Source organism: Saccoglossus kowalevskii, chromosome 5, assembly GCF_978046115.1.
Source record: "Saccoglossus kowalevskii chromosome 5, keSacKowa6.1, whole genome shotgun sequence".
Classification (NCBI taxonomy): domain Eukaryota; kingdom Metazoa; phylum Hemichordata; class Enteropneusta; family Harrimaniidae; genus Saccoglossus; species Saccoglossus kowalevskii.
This window is the reverse complement of record NC_140645.1, coordinates 13,472,901-13,500,736: the sequence shown is the minus strand read 5'-3', so window position 1 is coordinate 13,500,736 and position 27,836 is coordinate 13,472,901. Positions and strand designations below refer to the sequence as shown.

At 39.2% G+C, this 27,836-nt stretch overlaps 1 protein-coding gene and 9 non-coding genes across 10 annotated transcripts; all 10 read right to left on the bottom strand.

Moving 5' to 3' along the window:
- Positions 1-332: 332 nt before the first annotated feature.
- TRNAT-AGU (transfer RNA threonine (anticodon AGU)) lies at positions 333-406 on the bottom strand. Its single transcript has one exon. It is a non-coding gene; the product is annotated as a tRNA-Thr (tRNA).
- A 257-nt stretch (positions 407-663) lies between these two features.
- On the bottom strand, positions 664-737 carry TRNAT-AGU (transfer RNA threonine (anticodon AGU)). Its single transcript has one exon. It is a non-coding gene; the product is annotated as a tRNA-Thr (tRNA).
- A 948-nt stretch (positions 738-1,685) lies between these two features.
- On the bottom strand, positions 1,686-1,759 carry TRNAT-AGU (transfer RNA threonine (anticodon AGU)). Its single transcript has one exon. It is a non-coding gene; the product is annotated as a tRNA-Thr (tRNA).
- A 257-nt stretch (positions 1,760-2,016) lies between these two features.
- On the bottom strand, positions 2,017-2,090 carry TRNAT-AGU (transfer RNA threonine (anticodon AGU)). The gene has a single exon. It is a non-coding gene; the product is annotated as a tRNA-Thr (tRNA).
- A 616-nt stretch (positions 2,091-2,706) lies between these two features.
- TRNAT-AGU (transfer RNA threonine (anticodon AGU)) lies at positions 2,707-2,780 on the bottom strand. The gene has a single exon. It is a non-coding gene; the product is annotated as a tRNA-Thr (tRNA).
- Positions 2,781-3,037: 257 nt separating this feature from the next.
- TRNAT-AGU (transfer RNA threonine (anticodon AGU)) lies at positions 3,038-3,111 on the bottom strand. Its single transcript has one exon. It is a non-coding gene; the product is annotated as a tRNA-Thr (tRNA).
- A 948-nt stretch (positions 3,112-4,059) lies between these two features.
- Positions 4,060-4,133, bottom strand: TRNAT-AGU (transfer RNA threonine (anticodon AGU)). Its single transcript has one exon. It is a non-coding gene; the product is annotated as a tRNA-Thr (tRNA).
- Positions 4,134-5,395: 1,262 nt separating this feature from the next.
- TRNAT-AGU (transfer RNA threonine (anticodon AGU)) lies at positions 5,396-5,469 on the bottom strand. Its single transcript has one exon. It is a non-coding gene; the product is annotated as a tRNA-Thr (tRNA).
- A 257-nt stretch (positions 5,470-5,726) lies between these two features.
- On the bottom strand, positions 5,727-5,800 carry TRNAT-AGU (transfer RNA threonine (anticodon AGU)). Its single transcript has one exon. It is a non-coding gene; the product is annotated as a tRNA-Thr (tRNA).
- A 9,552-nt stretch (positions 5,801-15,352) lies between these two features.
- LOC144350040 (uncharacterized) lies at positions 15,353-23,906 on the bottom strand. The gene is made up of 2 exons (XM_078008419.2): positions 23,327-23,906; positions 15,353-17,976 (listed from the first exon to the last, which is right to left on the bottom strand). Exon 2 carries the CDS (start codon positions 17,968-17,970, stop codon positions 16,624-16,626), a length of 1,347 nt encoding a protein of 448 aa, XP_077864545.1. The 5' UTR covers positions 17,971-17,976; positions 23,327-23,906; the 3' UTR covers positions 15,353-16,623.
- Between the last annotated feature and the right edge of the window lie 3,930 nt (positions 23,907-27,836).

The window sequence follows — 27,836 nt, the reverse complement described above, 5'->3', positions numbered from 1 at the left end:
ATTCGAACTCAGGATCTCCTGATTACTTGAATGGCGCTTTAACCAACTAAGCCATGGCGCCCTGATGTCGAACTTCCACCTTTCGGTTCGACCTCTCAGTACACTGTGTGGACATTATTACGATCAATATTAAGTGTCATAAGTTTCGACGACACAGTGATACTCAAATTTCCAGGTAATTTTTATTTTTATAATGATAGCATGTTCCGATTTACTTGCATATCATCCACCAGCCTAAAGTGAATTTCCCAACCCTGGACGAGTACCAATCATGAGTGTCAATAATTTAATTATCAAACAAGGAATTGTTCAGTGAAGCATCTAAATAAAAAAGGCACCACTGAGATTCGAACTCAGGATCTCCTGTTTACTAGACAGGCGCTTTCACCAACTAAGCCATGGCGCCCTGGTCACGAATTTTGACCTTTCGTTTCTACCTCTCGGTACACTGTGTGGACATTATTACGATCCATATTAAGTGTCATACGTTTCATCGACACAGTGATATTCAAATTTCCAGGTAATTTTTATTTTTATAAAGATAGCATGTTCCGATTTACTTGCATATCATCCACCATCCTGAAGAGAATTTCCCAACCCTGGACGAGTACAAATAATGTAATTATCAAACAAGGAATTGTTCGGTGAAGCACCTAAATAAAAAGGCACCACTGAGATTCGAACTCAGGATCTCCTGTTTACTAGACAGGCGCTTTAACCAACTAAGGCATGGCGCCCTGGTCACGAACTTTGACCTATCGTTTCGAACTCTCGGTACAATGTATAGACATTATTACGATCCATAATGAGTGTCGTTAGTTTCATCGACACAGTGATATTCAAATTTCCAGGTAATTTTTATTTTTAAAATGATAGCATGTTCCGATTTACTTGCATATCATCCACCAGCCTAAAGAGAATTTCCCAACCCTGGACGAGGGCCAATCATGAGTGTCAATAATGTAATTATCAAAGAAGGAATTGTTCGGTGAAGCACCTAAATAAAAAAGGCACCACTGAAATTCGAACTCAGGATCTCCTGTTTACTAGACAGGCGCTTTAACCAACTAAGCCATGGCGTCCTGGTCACGAACTTTGACCTTTCGTTTCGACCTCTCGGTGCACTGTATGGACATTATTACGATCCACATTACGTGTCATAAGTTTCATCGACACAGTGATATTCCAATTTCCAGGTAATTTTCATTTTTAAATGATAGCATGTTCCGATTTACTTGCATATCATCCACCAGTCTGAAGAGAATTTCCCAACTCTGGACGAGTACAAATAATGTAATTATCAAACGAGGAATTGTTCGGTGAAGCACCTAAATAAAAAAGGCACCACTGAGATTCGAAACTCAGGATCTTCTGTTTACTAGACAGGCGCTTTAACCAACTAAGGCATGGCGCCCTGGTCACGAACTTTGACCTATCGTTTCGAACTCTCGGTACAATGTATGGACATTATTACGATCCATAATGAGTGTCGTTAGTTTCATCGACACAGTGATATTCAAATTTCCAGGTAATTTTTATTTTTAAAATGATAGCATGTTCCGATTTACTTGCATATCATCCACCAGCATCAAGAGAATTTCCCAACCCTGGACGAGTACCAATCATGAGTGTCAATAATTTAATTATCAAACAAGGAATTGTTCAGTGAAGCATCTAAATAAAAAAGGCACCACTGAGATTCGAACTCAGGATCTCCTGTTTACTAGACAGGCGCTTTCACCAACTAAGCCATGGCGCCCTGGTCACGAATTTTGACCTTTCGTTTCTACCTCTCGGTACACTGTGTGGACATTATTACGATCCATATTAAGTGTCATACGTTTCATCGACACAGTGATATTCAAATTTCCAGGTAATTTTTATTTTTATAAAGATAGCATGTTCCGATTTACTTGCATATCATCCACCATCCTGAAGAGAATTTCCCAACCCTGGACGAGTACAAATAATGTAATTATCAAACAAGGAATTGTTCGGTGAAGCACCTAAATAAAAAGGCACCACTGAGATTCGAACTCAGGATCTCCTGTTTACTAGACAGGCGCTTTAACCAACTAAGGCATGGCGCCCTGGTCACGAACTTTGACCTATCGTTTCGAACTCTCGGTACAATGTATGGACATTATTACGATCCATAATGAGTGTCGTTAGTTTCATCGACACAGTGATATTCAAATTTCCAGGTAATTTTTATTTTTAAAATGATAGCATGTTCCGATTTACTTGCATATCATCCACCAGCCTAAAGAGAATTTCCCAACCCTGGACGAGGGCCAATCATGAGTGTCAATAATGTAATTATCAAAGAAGGAATTGTTCGGTGAAGCACCTAAATAAAAAAGGCACCACTGAAATTCGAACTCAGGATCTCCTGATTACTTGAATGGCGCTTTAACCAACTAAGCCATGGCGCCCTGATGTCGAACTTCCACCTTTCGGTTCGACCTCTCAGTACACTGTGTGGACATTATTACGATCAATATTAAGTGTCATAAGTTTCGACGACACAGTGATACTCAAATTTCCAGGTAATTTTTATTTTTATAATGATAGCATGTTCCGATTTACTTGCATATCATCCACCAGCCTAAAGAGAATTTCCCAACCCTGGACGAGTACCAATCATGAGTGTCAATAATTTAATTATCAAACAAGGAATTGTTCAGTGAAGCATCTAAATAAAAAAGGCACCACTGAGATTCGAACTCAGGATCTCCTGTTTACTAGACAGGCGCTTTCACCAACTAAGCCATGGCGCCCTGGTCACGAATTTTGACCTTTCGTTTCTACCTCTCGGTACACTGTGTGGACATTATTACGATCCATATTAAGTGTCATACGTTTCATCGACACAGTGATATTCAAATTTCCAGGTAATTTTTATTTTTATAAAGATAGCATGTTCCGATTTACTTGCATATCATTCACCATCCTGAAGAGAATTTCCCAACCCTGGACGAGTACAAATAATGTAATTATCAAACAAGGAATTGTTCGGTGAAGCACCTAAATAAAAAGGCACCACTGAGATTCGAACTCAGGATCTCCTGTTTACTAGACAGGCGCTTTAACCAACTAAGGCATGGCGCCCTGGTCACGAACTTTGACCTATCGTTTCGAACTCTCGGTACAATGTATGGACATTATTACGATCCATAATGAGTGTCGTTAGTTTCATCGACACAGTGATATTCAAATTTCCAGGTAATTTTTATTTTTAAAATGATAGCATGTTCCGATTTACTTGCATATCATCCACCAGCCTAAAGAGAATTTCCCAACCCTGGACGAGGGCCAATCATGAGTGTCAATAATGTAATTATCAAAGAAGGAATTGTTCGGTGAAGCACCTAAATAAAAAAGGCACCACTGAAATTCGAACTCAGGATCTCCTGTTTACTAGACAGGCGCTTTAACCAACTAAGCCATGGCGTCCTGGTCACGAACTTTGACCTTTCGTTTCGACCTCTCGGTGCACTGTATGGACATTATTACGATCCATATTACGTGTCATAAGTTTCATCGACACAGTGATATTCCAATTTCCAGGTAATTTTCATTTTTAAATGATAGCATGTTCCGATTTACTTGCATATCATCCACCAGTCTGAAGAGAATTTCCCAACTCTGGACGAGTACAAATAATGTAATTATCAAACGAGGAATTGTTCGGTGAAGCACCTAAATAAAAAAGGCACCACTGAGATTCGAAACTCAGGATCTCCTGTTTACTAGACAGGCGCTTTAACCAACTAAGGCATGGCGCCCTGGTCACGAACTTTGACCTATCGTTTCGAACTCTCGGTACAATGTATGGACATTATTACGATCCATAATGAGTGTCGTTAGTTTCATCGACACAGTGATATTCAAATTTCCAGGTAATTTTTATTTTTAAAATGATAGCATGTTCCGATTTACTTGCATATCATCCACCAGCATCAAGAGAATTTCCCAACCCTGGACGAGTACCAATCATGAGTGTCAATAATTTAATTATCAAACAAGGAATTGTTCAGTGAAGCATCTAAATAAAAAAGGCACCACTGAGATTCGAACTCAGGATCTCCTGTTTACTAGACAGGCGCTTTAACCAACTAAGGCATGGCGCCCTGGTCACGAACTTTGACCTATCGTTTCGAACTCTCGGTACAATGTATGGACATTATTACGATCCATAATGAGTGTCGTTAGTTTCATCGACACAGTGATATTCAAATTTCCAGGTAATTTTTATTTTTATAATGATAGCATGTTCCGATTTACTTGCATATCATCCACCAGCCTGAAGAGAATTTCCCAACCCTGGACGAGTACAAATAATGTAATTATCAAACAAGAAATTGTTCGGTGAAGCACCTAAATAAAAAAGGCACCACTGAGATTCGAACTAGACAGGCGCTTAAATCAACTAAGCCATGGCGCCCTGGTCACGAACTTTGACCTTTCGTTTCGACCTCTCGGTACACTGTGTGGACATTATTACGATCCATAATAAGTGTCATAAGTTTCATCGACACAGTGATATTTCAATTTCCAGGTTATTTTTATTTTTAAAATGATAGCATGTTCCGATTTACTTGCATATCATCCACCAGCCTAAGGAGAATTTCCCAACCCTGGGCGAGTACCAATCATGAGTGTCAATAATGTAATTATCAAACAAGGAATTGTTCAGTGAAGCACCTAAATAAAAAAGGCACCACTGAGATTCGACCTCAGGATCTCCTGTTTACTAGACAGGCGCTTTAACCAACTAAGCCATGGCGTCCTGGTCACGAACTTTGACCTTTCGTTTCGACCTCTCGGTGCACTGTATGGACATTATTACGATCCATATTACGTGTCATAAGTTTCATCGACACAGTGATATTCCAATTTCCAGGTAATTTTCATTTTTAAATGATAGCATGTTCCGATTTACTTGCATATCATCCACCAGTCTGAAGAGAATTTCCCAACTCTGGACGAGTACAAATAATGTAATTATCAAACGAGGAATTGTTCGGTGAAGCACCTAAATAAAAAAGGCACCACTGAGATTCGAAACTCAGGATCTCCTGTTTACTAGACAGGCGCTTTAACCAACTAAGGCATGGCGCCCTGGTCACGAACTTTGACCTATCGTTTCGAACTCTCGGTACAATGTATGGACATTATTACGATCCATAATGAGTGTCGTTAGTTTCATCGACACAGTGATATTCAAATTTCCAGGTAATTTTTATTTTTAAAATGATAGCATGTTCCGATTTACTTGCATATCATCCACCAGCATCAAGAGAATTTCCCAACCCTGGACGAGTACCAATCATGAGTGTCAATAATTTAATTATCAAACAAGGAATTGTTCAGTGAAGCATCTAAATAAAAAAGGCACCACTGAGATTCGAACTCAGGATCTCCTGTTTACTAGACAGGCGCTTTCACCAACTAAGCCATGGCGCCCTGGTCACGAATTTTGACCTTTCGTTTCTACCTCTCGGTACACTGTGTGGACATTATTACGATCCATATTAAGTGTCATACGTTTCATCGACACAGTGATATTCAAATTTCCAGGTAATTTTTATTTTTATAAAGATAGCATGTTCCGATTTACTTGCATATCATCCACCATCCTGAAGAGAATTTCCCAACCCTGGACGAGTACAAATAATGTAATTATCAAACAAGGAATTGTTCGGTGAAGCACCTAAATAAAAAGGCACCACTGAGATTCGAACTCAGGATCTCCTGTTTACTAGACAGGCGCTTTAACCAACTAAGGCATGGCGCCCTGGTCACGAACTTTGACCTATCGTTTCGAACTCTCGGTACAATGTATGGACATTATTACGATCCATAATGAGTGTCGTTAGTTTCATCGACACAGTGATATTCAAATTTCCAGGTAATTTTTATTTTTAAAATGATAGCATGTTCCGATTTACTTGCATATCATCCACCAGCCTAAAGAGAATTTCCCAACCCTGGACGAGGGCCAATCATGAGTGTCAATAATGTAATTATCAAAGAAGGAATTGTTCGGTGAAGCACCTAAATAAAAAAGGCACCACTGAAATTCGAACTCAGGATCTCCTGATTACTTGAATGGCGCTTTAACCAACTAAGCCATGGCGCCCTGATGTCGAACTTCCACCTTTCGGTTCGACCTCTCAGTACACTGTGTGGACATTATTACGATCAATATTAAGTGTCATAAGTTTCGACGACACAGTGATACTCAAATTTCCAGGTAATTTTTATTTTTATAATGATAGCATGTTCCGATTTACTTGCATATCATCCACCAGCCTAAAGAGAATTTCCCAACCCTGGACGAGTATCAATCATGAGTGTCAATAATGTAATTATCAAACAAGGAATTGTTCGGTGAAGCACCTAAATAAAAAAGGCACCACTGAGATTCGAACTCAGGATGTCCTGTTTACAAGACAGACAATTTAACCAACTAAGCCATGGCGCCTTGGTCACGAAATTCGACCTTTCGTTTCGACCTCTAGGTACACTGTATGGACATTATTACGATCCATATTAAGTGTCATAAGTTTCATCGACACAGTGATTTTCCAATTTCCAGGTATTTTTTTGTTTTTAATATGATAGCATGTTCCGATTTACTTGCATAACATACACCAGCCTAAAGAGAATTTCCCCAACCCTGGACTAGCACCAATCATGAGTGTCAATAATGTAATTATCAAACATCGAATTGTTCTGTGAAGCACCTAAATAAAAAAGGCACCTCTGAGATTCGAACTCAGGATCCCCTGTTTACTAGACAGGCGCTTTAACCAACAAAGGCATGGCGCCCTGGTCACAAACTTTGACCTTTTGTTTCGACCTCTCGGTACACTGTATGGACATGATTGCGATCCATATTAAGTGTCATAAGTTTCATCGAAACAGTGATATTCCAATTTCCAGGTTATTTTTATTTTTAATATGATAGCATGTTCCGATTTACTTGCATAACATCCACCAGCCTAAAGAGAATTTCCCAACCCTGGTCGGGTACCAATCATGAGAGTCAATAATGTAATTATCAAAGAAGGAATTGTTCGGTGAAGCACCTAAATAAAAAAGGCACCACTGAAATTCGAACTCAGGATCTCCTGATTACTTGAATGGCGCTTTAACCAACTAAGCCATGGCGCCCTGATGTCGAACTTCCACCTTTCGGTTCGACCTCTCAGTACACTGTGTGGACATTATTACGATCAATATTAAGTGTCATAAGTTTCGACGACACAGTGATACTCAAATTTCCAGGTAATTTTTATTTTTATAATGATAGCATGTTCCGATTTACTTGCATATCATCCACCAGCCTAAAGAGAATTTCCCAACCCTGGACGAGTATCAATCATGAGTGTCAATAATGTAATTATCAAACAAGGAATTGTTCGGTGAAGCACCTAAATAAAAAAGGCACCACTGAGATTCGAACTCAGGATGTCCTGTTTACAAGACAGACAATTTAACCAACTAAGCCATGGCGCCTTGGTCACGAAATTCGACCTTTCGTTTCGACCTCTAGGTACACTGTATGGACATTATTACGATCCATATTAAGTGTCATAAGTTTCATCGACACAGTGATTTTCCAATTTCCAGGTATTTTTTTGTTTTTAATATGATAGCATGTTCCGATTTACTTGCATAACATACACCAGCCTAAAGAGAATTTCCCCAACCCTGGACTAGCACCAATCATGAGTGTCAATAATGTAATTATCAAACATCGAATTGTTCTGTGAAGCACCTAAATAAAAAAGGCACCTCTGAGATTCGAACTCAGGATCCCCTGTTTACTGGACAGGCGCTTTAACCAACAAAGGCATGGCGCCCTGGTCACGAACTTTGACCTTTTGTTTCGACCTCTCGGTACACTGTATGGACATGATTGCGATCCATATTAAGTGTCATAAGTTTCATCGAAACAGTGATATTCCAATTTCCAGGTTATTTTTATTTTTAATATGATAGCATGTTCCGATTTACTTGCATAACATCCACCAGCCTAAAGAGAATTTCCCAACCCTGGCCGGGTACCAATCATGAGAGTCAATAATGTAATTATCAAACAAGGAGTTGTTCGGTGAAGCACCGAAATAAAAAAAGCACCACTGAGATTCGAACACAGGATCTCCTGTTTACTAGACAGGCGCTTTAACCAACTAAGACATGGCGCCCTGGTCACGAACTTTGACCTTTGGTTTCGACCTCTTGGTACACTGTATGGACATGATTACGATCCATATTAAGTGTCATAAGTTTCATCGACACAGTGATATTTCAATTTCTAGGTTATTTTTATTTATAAAATGATAGCATGTTCCGATTTACTTGCATAACAACCACCAGCCTAAAGAGAATTTCCCAACCCTGGACGAGTGCCAATCATGAGTGTCAATAATGTAATTATCAAACAAGGAATTGTTCGGTGAAGCACCTAAATAGAAAATGCACCACTGAGATTCGAACACAGGATCTCCTGTTTATTAGACTGGCGCTTTAACCAACTAAGCCATGGCGCCCTGGTCACGAACTTTGACCTTTTGTTTCGACCTCTCGGTACACTGTATGGACATGATTGCGATCCATATTAAGTGTCATAAGTTTCATCGACACAGTGATATTCCAATTTCCAGGTAATTTTTATTTTTAATATGATAGCATGTTCCGATTTACTTGCATATCATCCACCAGCCTGAAGAGAATTTCCCAACCCTGGACGAGTACAAATAATGTAATTATCAAACAAGGAATTGTTCGGTGAAGCACATAAATAAAAAAAGGCACCACTGAGATTCAAAGTCAGGATCTCCAGTTTACTAGACAGGCGCTTTAACCAACTAAGCCATGGCGCCCCGGTCACGAGCTTTAACCTTTCGTTTCGACCTCTCGGTACACTGTATGGACATGATTGCGATCCATATTAAGTGTCATAAGTTTCATCGACACAGTGATATTCCAATTTCCAGGTAATTTTTATTTATAAAATGATAGCGTGTTCCGATTTACTTGCATAACAACCACCAGCCTAAAGAGACTTTCCCAACACAGGACTAGTACCAGATCATAAGTGTCAATAACATAATTATTAAACAACGAATCGTTCGGTGAAGCACCTAAATTAAACGGCACCACTAGGATTCGCACTCAGGATCTCCTGTTTACTAGACAGGCGCTTCAACCAACTAAGCCATGGCTCCCTGGTCACGAAATTTTACCTTAAATTCGTTTCGACCTCTCCGTACACTGTATGGTCATTATTATGATCCATATTAAGTGTCATAAATTTCATCGACACAGTGATATTCCAATTTCCAGGTTATTTTTAATTTTTAAAATGATAATATGTTCCGATTTACCTGCATATCATTCACCAGCCTAAAAAGACTTTCCCAACGAAGGACTAGTTCCCGATCGTGAGTGTCAATAATATAATTATTAAACAACGAATTGTTCGGTGATAGCCGTGAACATAAGTGCAGGAGTTAATAATGTTTTGATAATACAAATAAATAATGTGCATTCATTGCTAATGAAAAGGAAAAGGAAGGGATCAATATGAGTGTAATGCGCAGTTTTAACCTCACTACATATGTTTACTTATATATTGGTGGCCTTCCCAATGAAATCCCACCATCTAAATGGTTTGACTATTTTAGTGAACTATTAAGAAAACAGAATTCAAACAACCAACTGCCAGACTATTCTTTAAGTATTTAAAAGACGGTTGAAGAACACGATACAAATTGTAATAAATGTAATCCTAATCTCCCTTAGTTGCAAAATGACTTAATTTCCATTGAGGAAGTACGGTCTGCAGTAAATAAGCTAGCAGAAAACAAAGCACTGGGCCCAGATGGATTTATTCCACAATTCTTTAAACGTTCACTGACTTTTATATCTCCTTATCTACGTAATCTCCTCAAGGCTATTATGAATTCCGGGGTGTACCCGAGTGAATGGTGCAAGGGTATTATCCAACCTATATATAAAAAGGGTTCTCGTTTTGATGTTAATAATTGCAGGGGCATCTCACTTTTACCTATTGTAAGCAAAATGTTTACCAGTATTTTGAACAAGCGTCTTTATGATTGGGCCACTGAAAATGTTATTATTATTGAAGTTCAAGCGGGTTTTCGGAAACAATATTCTGCAATTGACAATATTTTTGTTTACAGGCCATTGTAGGTGGATATGCATGCTTTCGTTCAGACAGTAATTAGTTGGGTGGTATTTCTGTATCTGCTGCTTTCAAACTTTTTGATGCGATGATTGTACCCACCTGTTGTTATGGGAGTGAAATCTGGGGCTACGAATATAGTGAAATTATTGAACGTGTTCAGGTAAAATTTTGTAGATTTTTATTAGGGGTCAATAGCAGTGTTAATAACATAGCAGTTCTGGGCGAATGTGGACGAATGCCATTATGTTGTATTTATTTGAGGCGATACATCGCCTATTGGTTAATACTTTTAAAATTAGATAACAATAGATACCCGAGAGCATGTTACACAATGCTCAAACGTTTGGATGAAGCTGGTAGAACTACCTGGGCTTCTCGCATCAACAATCTTTTATTTAAGTATGGTTTTGGTATCGTTTGGATGGAGCAGCAAGTTGGGGATACTGACAAATTTCTCGATTTATTTTTCCACAGAATTAATGATTGTTGCCAGCAGGAATGGCACAGTGACGTCACACAATCGTCCAGACTTGCCACTTATAGAAAAATAAAAACAGCACTTGCACCTGAAATGTATTTAAATGTATTAACAAGGAATCATAGATTAAAACATATACTTGCAAGTTTTCGTTGCTATGAGTATAATATCAGGGGTAAAACCTTCTTTCTGGGGTTCTCCACTCTTGTCAGGGGGGAATCTCGTCTCGTCTCGTCTCTCTATCTCGTCCCCTTGAGGTACGGGGTCGGGAAAGTCACTTATACTTTACAGTCAAATAAGACACACACAACGAAATACGTTTCAGCTCTCGTCTTAGTCGATCTTTTGGAGCACTCTATAAGACACAGCGCCCTGGGGAAAAGTCCCCAAGACTCTCGCAAGGCTGACCCAAGACTCGCCCAAGACTGGACTGCCTCAAGGCTCGCCCCTGGACTCTCTTGGACTGGACTCGACTGCCCAGGACTGCCTTCTCTCTCTCCTACTGCGTCTATCGTGGAGTATTCGCCAAGACCAACTCAAACTCTCTTTATTCATTTTCAAAACTCTAACCAATTACAAAGCAGTAAAAAGACTCTAGGGCGTAACCTTCAATCATAAAGCCAATCACACTAAGTACTGAATACGTCATATCTTTTGATTAATCGTTCACTACATTAATAACTACGGATGTCAGAATAGCGACGGTATCTTGTAATTAGTTCCAAACCACTGAGCCAAGTTCCGTCCAAAACTTCAAATAGGCCTACACGATGACAGACATAACACAGCAATTCGCTAATAATCAGCTAATTAAGTCGGTTAACAGATACGCAAAAACAAATTCATGACAATAAACTCAACATTGAAACGGGTAGACATCTGAAGCTGCCATTTGCACATAGAATATGTAATTTTTGTAGTAACTCTGGAGTTGTGTTTGTAGAAAACGAGTTTCATTCTGTTTTCAAATGTCCCCTTTACAACTACTTAGCCGATTTATTGCCAAATTCTCTGTGTACTTATCCCAATATTGAAAAACTAGTGTCTCTTCTCTCAACATCCCAACCTTGTATTATTCGTCCTTAAGTTATATACTTGTTACAAGCATTCAAAAGAGGAGATAATTATGAGACAAGTTAAATGTAATATTTTAGTTATTTATTCATTCTTTACATGTGAATTGATTTATCAATATTTTTTTTACTATTTTTGTGGTGTTGTAATTAGTAGTTTGTGTTTCTTTTTCTCTGTAAAAACACCTCTACCTATGTATATGTTGTATTATATTGTAGCATTATTAATACCAGTGAATTTTATGACGTCATTGCAGCAGATTATTCGCGATAATGTATTACATTATTGAGCATCAAGGCCCTGTCCCATGGATATGAATACAATGTTGATTTCGAAAATGAATAAAGAAGAAACTATTGAAAAAGAAGAAATATTGTTAGATAACAAGTATTTAATATCACAATCGACATCAAATAAAACGGTCCATAACCAATAACAGCGGATTTCAATATCGAAATCAGACAATATTTTGAAGGCATCGTCGTCTGCTTTGTACGCTAAGGCGCGTTCGGTCGAAGCGTTCCATCTAGTACGGGCGCTTCTAGATTCCGCGACTGATGCTGCTGTCCCGGTGGCCTCCTGATTAGTTCGCCTTATCGTGTTGTTGAAGTGAGGTTAACTGAGAATGATTTATCCGAGCAAATGCGATAAACGAAATGGGGGTGCAATATATGTCTACGAGTACAGAGAGATGAATTTGTTCTGTTTTTGTACTACACAATTTGCGAAACGAGATCGACGAAAGACCGACGTGACTCTTATTTCCTCGGCGTCGACTCCCGGTAAACGTAACAGTCCGGGCACAGTTTGTATAAATAAATGAAAGTATCCGTGTTCCCAGGTGTGTATCTGTTTATTTATACAGTGAGATTAAAATCAATGTTGGTTCTCCTTCTAGGATGGCTAACACCCACTGGCCTTCCGGTCATGTTCGTTCGCCCGCTACGCTACGTTTGGCTTCATAGTATTCGTTAAATCCCCACCCTCCCGTGAAATTTAAAATAACTATTACACAGAAAGAACAGTTGCCAATAATATCTACCTTGATCGTTAGAAAACACTAGTGGGATGGGGTAACGATGCAACTACGTACATGTGCCCGGGTACGCATCCCTACGCACAGTCGATCCAGCTGGACCACGGCGGCGATCTAGCGTAGTGTAGTGCAAGCCGCGGTGGACACCGATACGGCGTACCAGTCCCCGGTACCAGTCGGGCGATCACTGTAATGCTACTCCACATCACACATCAGTCACTCATTCACTCGCAATGTAAATGAGTTCAATACAATTATATTTGATGGATTAAAACTAGTTTCTTCCTTAGTTTTTCATATGAGATTGTGGAAACAATTTCCAGAAAGACATTTTAAATTATTCAGATTCACGGGCCAGTGACTTTGAAACTATTCCGTTCACTGTAGATTTTTTTCCAAATTTTTCCGCTTTTTAGATGCAGCAAATCCACTGGTAATGACAACGCTACAAAATAATAACAATAATGAACTCCCCGACAACCCATAATGTGAGCTTTCGCCCATTATGGGTTGGCGGGTCGTTCATTATTGTTTAAATATTGTACGATGGGTCGCGGCCCAGTACTGAATAAAGATTGGTCGATTGATTGATTGTACTTGTACGCATTCTACGTGATGTATTCAGTATTAATGTACCCGACGTAATGTATTCAGTATGGTGCGCCCTCTGGCGACGAAGCGCGTTTTCTGTAGACGCAAATAGGTCAAGTTGAAGCAATATATCTGAAATAGATAGATCTGTCTGGTTTTTTTAATCTGAAAATACTGACGAACAACCGTCGAACAAAACAATATCATTGTTGTAACCAGGTTATTCCTTTAGCAATATTAACATCCAAAGAACACCTCGCCACTAGAGGGCGTACTGTATCGTGGTCTGACTGTGCTGTATATAAGGGACGACGTCAAAAAATCGATGTCGGATAAAAAACTTATTTCCTTTAGTTTGGGAGTGGGGGGTTTTGATCTCAAAAAGTTTCCATCCTACAAAAACGATTTTATTTGTCAATGAAGTAAAAAAAAATCTTTATTTGTAGTATTTGTAGTTCGGTTTTTTCTATCCAATCATGGACAGAAATATCCGAAAAAGAAAAAAAAACATCCAAGACGAGAAAATGCTTTGGTTCGAGTGTAAATCTGTGCGTCAAATGAGGTGCATTTGTAAAATCTTTTTACACCCACCCGACAACCAACTGCTACGCAATACTACTGTCCGATTATCAATTTGTATTTAATGGTGAATGTAGTCTGACGCCATGACCAACATTTATCAATTAAGTTTCAGTGGCGGGTAGGAGGGTTTGGAAAAAAATAAAGGAATTAAGTTTTTTATCCAACATCGATCTTTTGACGTCGTCCCTAATATCATGCTATTTTGAAATACCTATAGATATATCTTGGACTTGCTTTGTGAGCAGCTGGTCCATGTCCCCTACCACCCTCAACTCACATATATACAACTCTTTCACTATTATTGAATTGGAGTAACTTGCTTTCTCTCGTCTCCATCGTTGTTTAATACGAAAATTCGAAAACTTCACACATACAAGTCACACATACACTGTTCAGGGCACTCACGTCCATTTCCTATCCACTGTAAATTATGTCAGCCTTTTGTTTTCTTGGCATTGTGTCTTTTTATTCTAATATTAAAGGGCGGTAGTCGTCACGCCACGCATGCGAGAGATATATGGGTCTCATATAAACAAAGATGGCGACTTTGACTGTTGCGCAGATCAACGTACATACTGGGACGTTACCAAGCTTTAGTTTCGTATTTTTTAGGTGATTGGGAAGTATCAAAGAAGTCGTCGGCGGCAATTAGTGAAAGTTGCGCCCAGGTCAAACCTCATACTTGTGGAACCCATTAGAAGAGCGCATTTCATTGTGGGAAAATCTATATTTATCAACACAAGTGTCACACATGCGCATCGCGACGACTGTCGCCCTTTAAAATTGGCATTTTGAGACGATATATGTGTCTATTTAATTATGTTTTGGAACAACACGTGATACTTATTCCATCTTTATCAATAGCCGAATTATCATAGCCCGGTACAGTTGACAAAATACAAATATTTCCCGGCTACCAAGTTAGAGTTCATTGTTTCTTGGTTAAGAAAAAATGCAAATGATTGAACTTAGCAGTAATATTTGTTTCTGCAAATAATAAAATACTACTGAATCGCTGCCCTTTAACCGGGAATAAGTGATAACAGAAAAGTAACAATAGACACTTTTCATGATACTGGAACCACACAGCTTTCAGATGGACGTTGGAATTCACTTTTTTCTGCATACATATGCATATAAAGCAGCTCCCAGTACCTCTCAATCACTCCCCGCGGATGTCGTGGCAACGACAGCAGTTGAAACTAGTTCATATTTTCTCTTTACAACGGAAAGCTACTTTCAAACACACCATAGTTGAAACCCATGATGGGCTGAAATTAAAAGACACAATACATTTGAAGTGTTTCTTATCGTGGGTAGTTAGGTTTCCTATGTGTGTCCACAACAGTTCACACCGTAAAACATATTCCGAACATTTAACACATTTTTATTTTTTTTATTTTGCACACTGGCTGAATATACAGGTAAGTTGGGCCCTTGTAGTAGTCTTTCAATGTTTTAAGATTTGCTATAGGTGGCTATTTATAAGTACATTTTTTGTACTACAGCCAAATAACGTGGTCATTGCAAACGACGGAGACTAATTGATGTCATAGAATCGATTTGTCGCTAGAGGTCGTGATTCATTAAAAATATATATTGCATGCAATCATTGTTCCAGAAACTTCCCGCACGCATCAAGTAACTGGCCTTAGTTTGTTGTCTCTTCGTTACATTTATTTATTTATTTATTTATTTATTTATTTATTTATTTATTTATTTATTTATTTATTTATTTATTTATTTATTTATTTATTTTGTTGACCGATGGCGGTGGCATTATTGTACTCGTTTCCGTCATTGGTGGCTGTGCCTAATTCTGGACGGCAGACGACGGAGTTTTAAAAGTAAATTAAATTTAAATGTTCAATGTACACTATACACCACCGCAGAAAGCTAATATAACGCTTTGAGAACCAAGGTTAACTTGTGTCACCATTCACAAAAATGCTAGAATTGTTTCCATATACTTGAAATAGATCTGTGGGGAATAGGTTATTGAGTCTAGTCAGTCATGAAGCATCGTCCGAATCGCACAGTTTCGCTACAGCCGGTCATTCATAACCAGCCCACGAACCCGTGCGTGAACGTGGTAGGAAAAGCTGTATTTCATTGCATTGGATTTTCTTTCGTGAGTTCTGATTGGGTGATGCAAATGAGCTGAAGTGAATCTTATAATCGTTTGAGGGCGTGCGACATACAGTAAATCGTGGTGAAATCTGCCAAGGGTTTATGTTGAGGCTTCGGCCGAATAAATGGTCCTTGGCTGGCGAAGATGGCCAAGAAGTAACACAGAAATTAAACATATATAATAATTAAATACATAACATTACATTATTGTCACTCATGATCGGGTACTAGTCCGGGGCTTGTAAAGTCGCTATTGGCCGGTGGATTATATGAAGTTCAACCTCTACCACTAATCATTCATTGTCATTCAAAGATGTTAAGGTCAAATATTTATAAAAAAAAAAAAACCCTCATGGAATAAAACCCTCACAATTTTCCGAGTACACCCATTATTTTGGGACCACTAAACCGAGTTCACTTATTGTGGAACCAATTCGGATATCCCTGTTTTCGGATACTTATTTGTTACAAAACATGCGCATGCGCATACAAAAGTGTTCGTTTATGTCATTTGCATATAGTGAGTGAGCGCACCATATTCGTGAACCGTGGATCTGACAACACATTCTTGGCAACTTCTTTTCTGCTCTTTTCCAGTAATCGTTTCTTTTTGGATCTAATCGATGATTCAGCCCCAGCTTCCGATTCCCGCTGGTACGTTTTTACCATCAAATGAGTTGGTAGAGTACGTGTCAGCCTCCGAAGTAGCTTTTCTCGTTCTTTCTCTTTGGCTTCTTCTGTCGCCGCTTCCAGTTCCGCCTCGTCGATTTCGTCTGGTTCAAATCTGTATTTTTGGCTAATCTCTGGCAAATAGGTTCCTTCTCGGTCATTGCCAGTTAGTGGGATTTTTGATGACAGGTCAGTACGTTCACGCACGATTTTTCGGGGACTGTGTGGAGCAGATGCAGTGTTGCGTGCTGGTGCTACTAGCATTGGAAGAACTTTCGTTTTCTTTTTCCCAACACCTATTGTAGTCTGCTCTCTGCGCATCGGTTTGTACAACTCTTTCATGTTCGCGTTGACGGCAGCAGGCAACTGCGGCGTATCTTTTATCTGATGCTCATTAAACCCCGTCTCTTCCTCCCCGAATTCTTTTTCTTTCTGTTCAGTCTTCTTCGCGTCTGTTTCAACGCTTTCATGTACAACCCCCATTGCGCTTCCAAATTTTCCCGTGGTTGTCATAGCAGCCGCATCAGTTCCTTGCTCACGTTCATTCAGAGACGTGTCAGTATTTTCTTTCACAAGTCGGGATTGTGTCAAGCTCATCGTTGACTGAGTTCTGGTTAAAGGTCGACTTTTTGTTAGTGGCACCGTCCGTCTCGTCATTGGTCGACCGCCACCTACAGCATTGTGACGAAATTGCGTGCCGCTGGCGAAAATCCCAAGAGATTTGACTCTAATCTTCGGTAAACGTGCTTTCGTTTGCCGATGCCTCTCCCCGTTGAAACCCGACACACATCCTCGCTTTTCCATTGGACTATTTCTCTTATCCGTCAAAACTGGGTAACTTTCCCGCATTGTTTCATTCCCGTCGTTCTCTTCCTCCATTGCAGGGATTCCCGCCATATACGCCGGCCGCTGTTCAGCTTTCACAAATCTGAAATCATTGTCCTGATCAAATACCTGTTTCATGAAAAAGTTTCGCTGGTTCCACGTCATGTGACCGACTCGCCGACGTCGTTCATTTTCCAGCCTCTCAAGGCGTTTGCGCAGTCTCCGTTGTTCAGCGGGGTTTTGTGTTGTCAGAATGCCGCCCAGGGAGCCTGCTTTGACATTGAAACCCTTTGCCACTTTCTTGGCAACCTTCTCTTCTTGCGTAATTTTGGACCCAGCTACACTGGTGTCGATAGCCATTGTTACCTGGTGAGAAAAACAGAAACACAAATTACAACAACAAATAAACATCATCAGATCACACAAGATCAAGAATGTCCATATACATACCATATATATCAAACAAACTTTTGTTGACCGGAAGGAGTTTGTTCGCTTCCGTTTCCGGTTTGGCGGAACAACTCCCCACCTTTGGTTTTAATCAGTTAAGGTTTGCCTCGTATGTACCCAGAAGAACAGTTTTCAAGATGACGGACAGGCCCCTGTGATGATAGACGTCTACTGAGTTTGCGGACTCCATGTTGAGAGTGTAGAATATGTGTTCGACAATATCGGTTTGCTTGAAGTTAAAACCGTGCTAATTTGTAGCTAACAATAATGCCGGGAGTACTTTTAATCTTGCCAGCTTACTATGTTTATGGCCACTACTATTTTGTTACACGTAACACCGGATATGACGTCAGTTGTTGTCATGGCACGTTCACAGAAATCGATTGATAATGTCAATTATTCCACAGACCTTGGAAATTTCTATGGATATTTGAAATCAATATATACAATACCTCTATATGTAAATATTGAATACACGATTAGTATTTTATACTGGAAACTCTGAGTGTTTGGATTGTGTTTAATCAAATTCGATATGTTGCTGTTTTGAGTGAAGTCTGACTACTAATGCGATTTTATTAGGATATGTGACCACGGCTTCTTCTAGAAACATTAGAGTTTATTGCGTTGGTCATGAGCCAGGTAACTATAGAGTATATAGAATAAAACAAAGTTCTCCCAAAATAGTGCCACGCACCTTGATAATAATTATTGAGTGAGACATATAGTTCTTAGTCACATAGAATCGTGCCCTTGGGCAGACTAATGCCTGGTAAACAATAAAAGAATTTATGATGTTTCTGAAAAAAAAGTTGAATTTTCTGAAATGTTTTAAAGATATTCTTGAGGCTAATCTACTCAAATGTCGCCAAAATAATATTTAGGGGTTCTCAGCCTCAAACCAACCAACGACTCTCCCTGATATTCATTGAACAAGATATATAAACGTAATTGCATAGAAGTGCGTGGCAGTAGAATATACACTGCAGTTAAGACATCCCACGCACAATATTGTAATCTTTCCGCCATTAGTAGCCACATGCACGTGTTTTCAGTTGCTGGTTTTGAAATTTTTGCTGTTTACAACTCCAACAAACCCCCTCCTTCTTCCCATCCTCACTCTCGCTCGCCAAAACAGGTAGTACATCCATGATAGACTTATACAAGAGTAAGCATAACCCCGTGAATGAACTCAGGCTTTGAATAGCGCTGAGCGGCTACATAGCCATACATGTAAGGACAAAAAATATACATGTTTCTAGTCCAAGTTTTTTGAGGTGAGGGGATGCGTTATTGTTTCAAATGTTATATTAAAATTCACACATACGTTAACAAGATATAGCGCCACCAACGACAGGTAGTTTTTGTTCCGATGGATGCCTTTAGAACAGACGCAGATAAGATATAATTATTTTTTGACCTGGCGATGAAATAAAGATGTAGTATTGGGGAAATGTCCACGTAAGCGATGAATACTGGGACTCGGAGAACCGCAGACATGTTGGCGCGTTGATTACTGTTTGGAATTCGGTTGTCCCGAACGATAATCAGAATTAATCAACTAACTCAATATAGTGGGTTTATTGTCGATGTTTTGACAGTTATTGACAAATAAATTACAAATAGTTCACGAGTGGATAGCAACAGCAAATATACAAGATCTGTTACGTTAAAACAACAACAAAATACAAAACGAAGCCTGTTCTTCAACGAATAATTTTATACAGTGTGTATAATTTTGACGTCAAAAAACTGATGGATAACTGTGGGCCAACAACTGAACCCTTCTAGCGCCGCATATATATTGTATTAGCATATCGTAGGGATATTGAACTCTCAGGCTATTCTGGATTGTACAGGCAACAAATGTAATTTAATAAGGGTTGTGATATGGTCATATTTTTACTGCCGAAGATAAGTCTGGCAGCAGCACTCTGGCTCCTTTGCAATTTATAAATCAATCCCCGGAAGGGGGTCACTCTGTATGCCGTTACTACCCCATGTGCGTTACAAATTTAGCGGGAAAGGAAGGTGTTTTTCACCTTCTAAAGCGGGCCCGCACAGGAGGCAAATATGCCCCTTTTTAAAACGCTAATGTATGCAATAGGCTCCAAGGAATAAACTCACAGGGTTGCTGTGACCGCTGTAGGCCTCTCTTGCAACAACCACTCCCATACAGGCACCGCACTCGGCCCAAAATTGGCGGATTCATAGCCATGGGGTAGAATGTTCTCTATATATGTCTGCAAAAGGATTTTTTTCTTCAATATGTCTGCTGTAGGGGGTACTAAATTTACATTGTGTCCGCAATAGGGGGTATGCTTTGCCAGTGTGGCCTATTATTTTTAGCAAGAATGCATAGGATGAAGGTTTTAATATAGAGTGACCCCCCCCCCCGGGAAATCAACACACCTGATTAGGCTATTACAATAGGGTATTCTTGAACAGACAAGGGCATGTACCAACAATTCAGTTGTTTCAATTAATAGACAATTCCTCAATTTGTGATATTCTTTGAAGATGATAAAATGACGTTTTAGAAATACGTGCAATGTGACCGCATAATATCGCAATCTCGTTTTCAAATAAGACACCAAGTCTCCTTAAACTATCCTTCACGGAAATCAACGTAATTTAAAAAGGGTCGGAGTGATATTGTCATATTGTCACTGCCAACATTCTGGATCCTCTGCAATGTAGCAATCCACGCACTTGATGAACCATGCATCAGTCAGCAGTCAGTGGCGGCGGCACGAACTTTTGCATGATGGCGCGAGATCTGTTCACCAACCTCGCGCGACCGGGTCCGGGGGCATGCTCCTCCTTAAAAAATTGAAATCTAGACCCTTTGAAACGCTATTTCCTACATTTTGAGGGACAAATTTTGCTGACACAGAGTTGCAGCTTGATTTTGACGGGGCGACGCCCCACCCCCGTGCCGCCGCCACTGGTCAGTTCAGTACAACAGTCTATTCTAGAGCTAACAAGGACATGTACCAACATTTCGGTTGTTTCAATGGATAGACATTGCCTAATTTGCGATATTCTTTGAAGATAATAAAAACGTGTGCAATGTGACGGCGCATCGCTATCTCGTTTTCAACGTGACATCAAGATACCGTACACGATCGTTCGCTTAAACCAATATACCATCAATGTCTACGTATTCCAAACATTTTTTGTTTAAGAATTGCTGTGGCCTTCCGATTAAATATAACTTCAAGTTCATGCTTACTGCAGGACCCTGGCAGACTCCCGGGACACATCAGACATTAAAATATGGCTAGATGAGTGTTTACTATTGATTATAACTTATTGGTGTATGTCAGTAAAGTGGACCTAAACCATGAATAAAGCACACCAAGAATACCAGAACGACTTTTCAAAATCTAAAACAACTCAAAATAGAGATATACTAGAAGTGTATCGTCAATTAAAACCCACCTAGTGCTTGTCGACCAATCAGAAAGTTCCATTACCGCACTTCCTATACATATAAAACACTGTCTCGGCAAACAAACACTATTCGCTTGACGAAATACAAGACACACATGTTGCACCTACGAATGATTCTGCTGCGCATGCGCTCTAGTGATTTTACATTTCATATCGTACGAATACTATGTTTTTTGTCAAAACAACGTTTTTTTTATTTAATAAAGATGAATTTAAAATTAAAATTAAAAATGTAAAATTATCAAAGTTATTATTATTGGTACGGAATGAGAATACCCGTCTGCGTTTAACTGTTAACAATTGGAATGGAAAATGTATTTTCATATGACAACGGATTCACCTGTCTGATCCTTTGGGATAAATACAAGAACCAATATTTTTTTTTCGAAAGCACTTTTTTGGGGGGACGGCGATTCCCTTCATTAATTGTGTTTGTATTTCGTCGTGAAGGGGAACCATTTTATCACTCAACCCAACAAGTAACGACTTGTCGTAAAAGAGTAAACATGAAAAGCGAACAAATACGCACCTCATTACTAACCATAAATGGGACATATAAACACCATATTAAACTTCACGCCTCTAGCTAATGTATGTGTTTAGTAGTTCACATTCAAGAAATCCTTCTTAGTCACGCGGCATTTGAGAATGAGGTCACGTGTCGTCTAATTCAGAAAAAAGAGCGCATTGCGTAAAAGTAATTGAGGTTTCTTTGAAGATAAACGGAGCGTAATGTAAATGTGGACACTGTAAACTCAACGTCCGGATTAAGAATCTATAGTCGGGCTTTTAACCCATTTGGCGCACTACTTTTCTTTTGAACGTACACACTTTCGTGCGATACGCTGCGAATTAATGGAGGAAAATGATACAATGGACGCATTTTATTTAATAAAATGTTGTTTTGCAATGGCAGGCGAGATTGTCGCATGTTGATAAAAACACTAAATAACCTGTATTGTGCTATGAATGTAGTGAGTCACGTCCGGGTACTTTTCGTAATGGGTTGGAAGTTTTCTGTTGTGCGGTACTAGTGTACACTGGTTATTTGTAACAACATGTATACCTAATCGGATCATATCCATGGCCACGACGTGGCCTACACTTCAAATGTAAAAGATTGGATAACTACATGGATTAAAAAGATTTATACCAATCAAATTATAAATTCTCCTGAATCCTCAGACGCACGTGTATTCATTCTGTAAACATAAAATTACGCCGGTGACGACGATTGAATGAAACAATTTATCAACTAAAAAAATATTGTTATTTGGTAGTGAATACAATTGAATAACAAATTGTAGAACTGATATCTATGTTTTGTTTCAGTGATCAATACCGTTCCCTCAGCGAGTCATTATTCGCTAGACGTACAACTGGCCAATTTCATTAACAACAATGTCCAGCGTCTTCAAGTTGTCGCGAAGGTCGCGAAGGTCGCGGAGATGGAGATGTCAAGTTCATTTAAAATTTAGTAGAGTCAAAATTCTAAATTCGAACACGGGCCGTTTTGTCAAACTGAACAAACTCAGTGTTACAGTTTGTAGTTGTTTATATTTATTTACGTGTAAATCGATTTATTTAAACCCAGGTCACGTCCTCTGCTTAATCAAAATCATGCAGTATCCAATTACAGCCAACAGACAACTCACAGCAACTCTGCGTGATCTCCAGTTACGCTTCATCGAAATTCGACAGTCCGCTGGGCGGTGTATCTCCACCACACGTTAGCAACCACCAATCAGGACAAAACATAGCACGTAGTTACGTAACATGTAACGAAAACAAACATGTATGGAATACTTACCTAATTGACCACCATTATAGGTATATCGAGAGATACCAAATTAATTAGTCCCTTTTTGGCACGATGTTGATTTCGACACGAGTCTATCCAGAGGACGCAAACAGAGATACACACGCCATTGAAGTTTACTGGGGATATTAACAAGGTGCGCCGTGTTTGCTCTTAATAAAATCGATACTAGATCGCCGATACGATGTACGATGCGCGTATACAACAATGAACTCATACACAGCACGCTTGTCCACACTATAGTTCATATAGACACGTCGTTTTATAGCTACACTTTGCTGAAGGTCTTAGTATCTTCGGAATAAAGTTCGCCCGCGGCACCGGTAATGATACGAACAAGATGACGTCGAAGTCGCCTTATTATCTCAAGCCAGTCGGCGGTGTTACGCGGAATCACGTCATGTGGGTGCAGCAACAAGTGGACCCTTTAACTACGCAGCATCGCACGAGAATACACCTGTTAAAGCCAGCTAATCTCTTTTTGTCCGAACGATTTCATTCACTGAGAATCAACAAGGCGCGACTTGTCCCCTCGAGGTCTTGCATTCGAGTCATTATAAACACGCCTTCTCTTCGACTTGTTATATTGTTCGCGCGGATGGTAATTCCAAAGGTCTCACCGGGCCAAATTATCGAATTCCTACGTTGTTCCGTGTGACCCGAAAACGTGTGACAGCTTGCCATCGCAACTGTACACAGACGCAAAATTGTCAACTCAAAAAAATCGGACCTGTAACGCCGTTTTATGCTGAATAAACTCGCCTTTTTACCGGTATTCGCGTTTCCAATTCGCCAGGCAATATATATTCGATCGAAGTGTTTTTCAACGCGTTGGTACTAAATATTCCTTAGGCTAAATTCAATTACACCGAATAACAACTTAGGGGTACGCCTTCTTTTAGAGGAAAATCGATACTCAACGAAGAATTAATAGACGTGTCATTGTTAGATCGTGTATTTTGTGTCAACACGCCGCCGTCTGTTTGAATATCTCCCGGGAATCGACAACTGTTAGCAAAATTGCATCGATTATGGCTATGTCTGGAATTTTCAAATACCGTAAGAGTATTTGTTTATTGTAATATCAAATATTCATATACAGACATTTTTTTCTTCAATTAATTGACCGCATTTGTCGCAAAATTTTTAATTTTTGTTCAAGATGATAATAATCCATTTTTTTTTTGTACGGACATTTTTATCAGGTCCTCGGGTCTAGGCACAGTGCCCCTGATCAGTAAACCTACGAACCTGACGATTTAGCGTGTACGACTATATAAGTCTGAGTACATACGTTCCCCTTGTGTATAATATGCCAATAATGTTTAAGAGGATTTTATACACAATGAAAATATCCAGGGATGGTTTACGGTAGCCCTACGCATTTTATCCGCCAAATCTCACCTCGTACACTATTTATTGTCATAAATAATATATATAATCACTGCTGTGACATTCATAGTCAGATACATCCACTTTGGCACGACATAATCGACCTGTAAGTTCGAGAAAACACAACTTTACCGGAGCTTGGCTGGAGCTGTTTACTACAGTGTTACTTGCAATGAAATAATCCCTATTCTTTCGAAGCGTAATCATAGTACGAGCATACCTGAGACTATAACGTCTGCAATGCGACCGGGTTTTGTACTTTAAGTGCATGTACATTAGACATGAACCTAAAACCTATGTCTTATATTAGAAGACATCATCCCACCCCTTTGACCTACAGAGCGTTCATTAACTCGATAGCACATCTATCGATCCAAATGTCGCTATAACCCAGACGACTAAAAGACGGAAAACCATACTGGGAAACAAGGAGAAGGTGAACGGGGATGACTATAGCACCCATATCCTGATTCATTCTCACAATTAATTAATTAATTAACTAATTAATTACAATTAGTTAATTAATCCAAGTTATTTTTTTATTCATTCCCCACTGATTTCACCTGCATCATCGCGTCATGTCCTCGTTCTTTATAATTTCTGACGTTTATCACCTCTTTACTCTCCAATAAGCAATTCTGAATTGTCATTGAAGCTCAAATATCGTTAGACAACGATGGCAACAATTCACATATAATTTTAGAAATTCGCATTTTGACAAGGCAACAATATTAGCACTTTAAAGAACCGCGAGTGGGTAAAGAGCCATGTAAACAGAAATTGCTAGGTGATAAGGCGAACAAAACTCAGTCAGCAACATTTTTGGTGAGCGAAATTGTGCAAGTCTTGAGCATTTTACTCACCAAATAAAACAAGCAACTCTTTTAAATGTGAGCAAAATACTTTAGTATACTAATAGTATACTAGAGGAATCATTTCACGTACACAAGTATCCTGACATTGATCGTACTTGTTCTTGAATATAGAGGTATATTTTTTTATACACACCATGTTTTAAAGAACTTGCTGTCTTTTAAATATAAAAAATAGCTAGCTCTTCCACCCACCCTCGTCTATTTCAGGGTGCCAGAACTCTTATCTGTCACCGGAGAACCGGGGAATTGTGGATCACCGCTTACGTCGAAGATTCTTATCTGATTCAATGCATACTATTTCAAAGACTTGCAAAATTCTGCTCGCCGATTTTTGTTCATCATTTGTCTTTGAGTGTATGGCCAACAAAGGAGAACTACGGGAAATCAAGTATAAGATTGCAGGTAACACCGTGACGAACTCATGTTTTAATAGAAGACGATGTGCGCGAATATGTGTGTTGCTGAAAGGAATGAAAAAAAACAACAATGTCATCTCGCTTAGAAGCTTATGGTTAAATGTTATAAACATTGGGGTCTACAAAATTATGACTGTTCATCTGAAACTTGACGTACGAGGGCGCACTTTTATTCATGATTCCAAATACATGTACTGTAGACTGTACTGTTTTTCATCTAAACAGAACGGAGCAACTTAAAATGCAATCGATTTGCCGCTTCCGGTCGGAAGGGCATTGAAAACTTCGTGGCCGTCGATAAAGCACCAAATATTGTCTTCTGTGCAGATCGCGCTTCACTGTAACCCGGCGAGATAAAGCTACACGCAGGCTACTTCTCTCCATTAGAATAATTTGTACGGAACGTTATAAATACTAATTCGTTTGTTATGATTGATGATCGAGAAACTTTAAGACACATGAAATCTTCAGGGACAAAGGTTAACTAGATATTGTTTAAAAGTCAAATTACTCTGATTGGATAACAGTTCTGCTCATTACCATAAAAACTAGTATGAAAACACACTAGTTCCTACTTTCACCACAGAGGGCGCGGCAAAAACGTCCAGTCTGGGTGATTTCGCAGTTACAGGGGATTTCCCGATTTCGCTATTTTTTTTATTTCATTTTAAATTAAAAAAAAAATCGCTTAGACTGTGCCAGTCTACACCTACTGGTATGTGTCGAACTGTGTACCAATATATTGTGGTACCTTTCGCTTTGACACTCGTAAAGTGGATGACTTTTCTGAGACACATAAATATAGAAAGCTTGAAATCTGTGTGTACGAATTGCCTTTATTTTGTCGTGGTGACATTTTTAACTACCAGGTTTGCCAATAAAAGTATGGTAATTTTTTACTAGTTAAAATATGCTGTTTATCAACAAACGGCTTTCTCAAATTACCCCAAATTCTCAAATTTGCACTGATTCACCTATCAACAATATTAGCGTGAACAAATATTTAGTGGTCTGAGACCTGACATCCGGGTTCCCTGAAAATATATCCATGGTACTAGGTTCATATTTGAAACACTAAATATTTCAATAAGAAACACAATTTTCTTATATCTCTTTCACGGCAGAACACATTCACTTAAAAGCTAAATATCTAAATAAATCCATTTCTACTGTTTATTATTATCCCTCCACCCGTTTTGAGTAGTTACGCGTCTGATAAAGAAACTCGCAATTTTTTTTAAATTGAACTGAACTCCACTTCATCAATCTGATGCATTGTCCACGTCAACGATCAATTTCCAGTTCTAGTTTTTCTTGAAAGTAAACCCATGTCTAAGATATTTTTGGAGAAATATGAAACCATTTGAGCGGCACATCACGACACGACAGCCGAGGAGATTATATATATTTCCCCCATGTGTTCTGACCACATCAATCTTAGCGTCAGATATCTGTCGATGATTCATATATGTATAATTGCCAAAACACACTTTACTCAGATCTGTGCGATGCAATGCAATATATATATAACTATTAACGCAAAACTATGAATCAGCGTGACGACGATCACAATGACGCACATCCTGCGATCCCCGATGGAAATACCAGTCAAGTCGGCAAACGACGGTCTCGGACACTGCAAAAACACCCCGTCGTTCACCTTTCTGGCTCGAGACAAATCTCGGCACACCCCATTCAACACGCGTGTTACTCTTTACAACGGTGTTGAATTGACAACTTGTCATTCTCAACAAAGCTGAAGTGAAAATGCCATTTAAATTAATTTTCAAAAGTAATTAAAAGCGAATTTACTCAAGT

Bases quoted from the DNA above. Each gene is read 5' to 3' on its own strand.
- LOC144350040 (XM_078008419.2), bottom strand. From the start codon at position 17,970: ATGGCTATCGACACCAGTGTAGCTGGGTCCAAAATTACGCAAGAAGAG.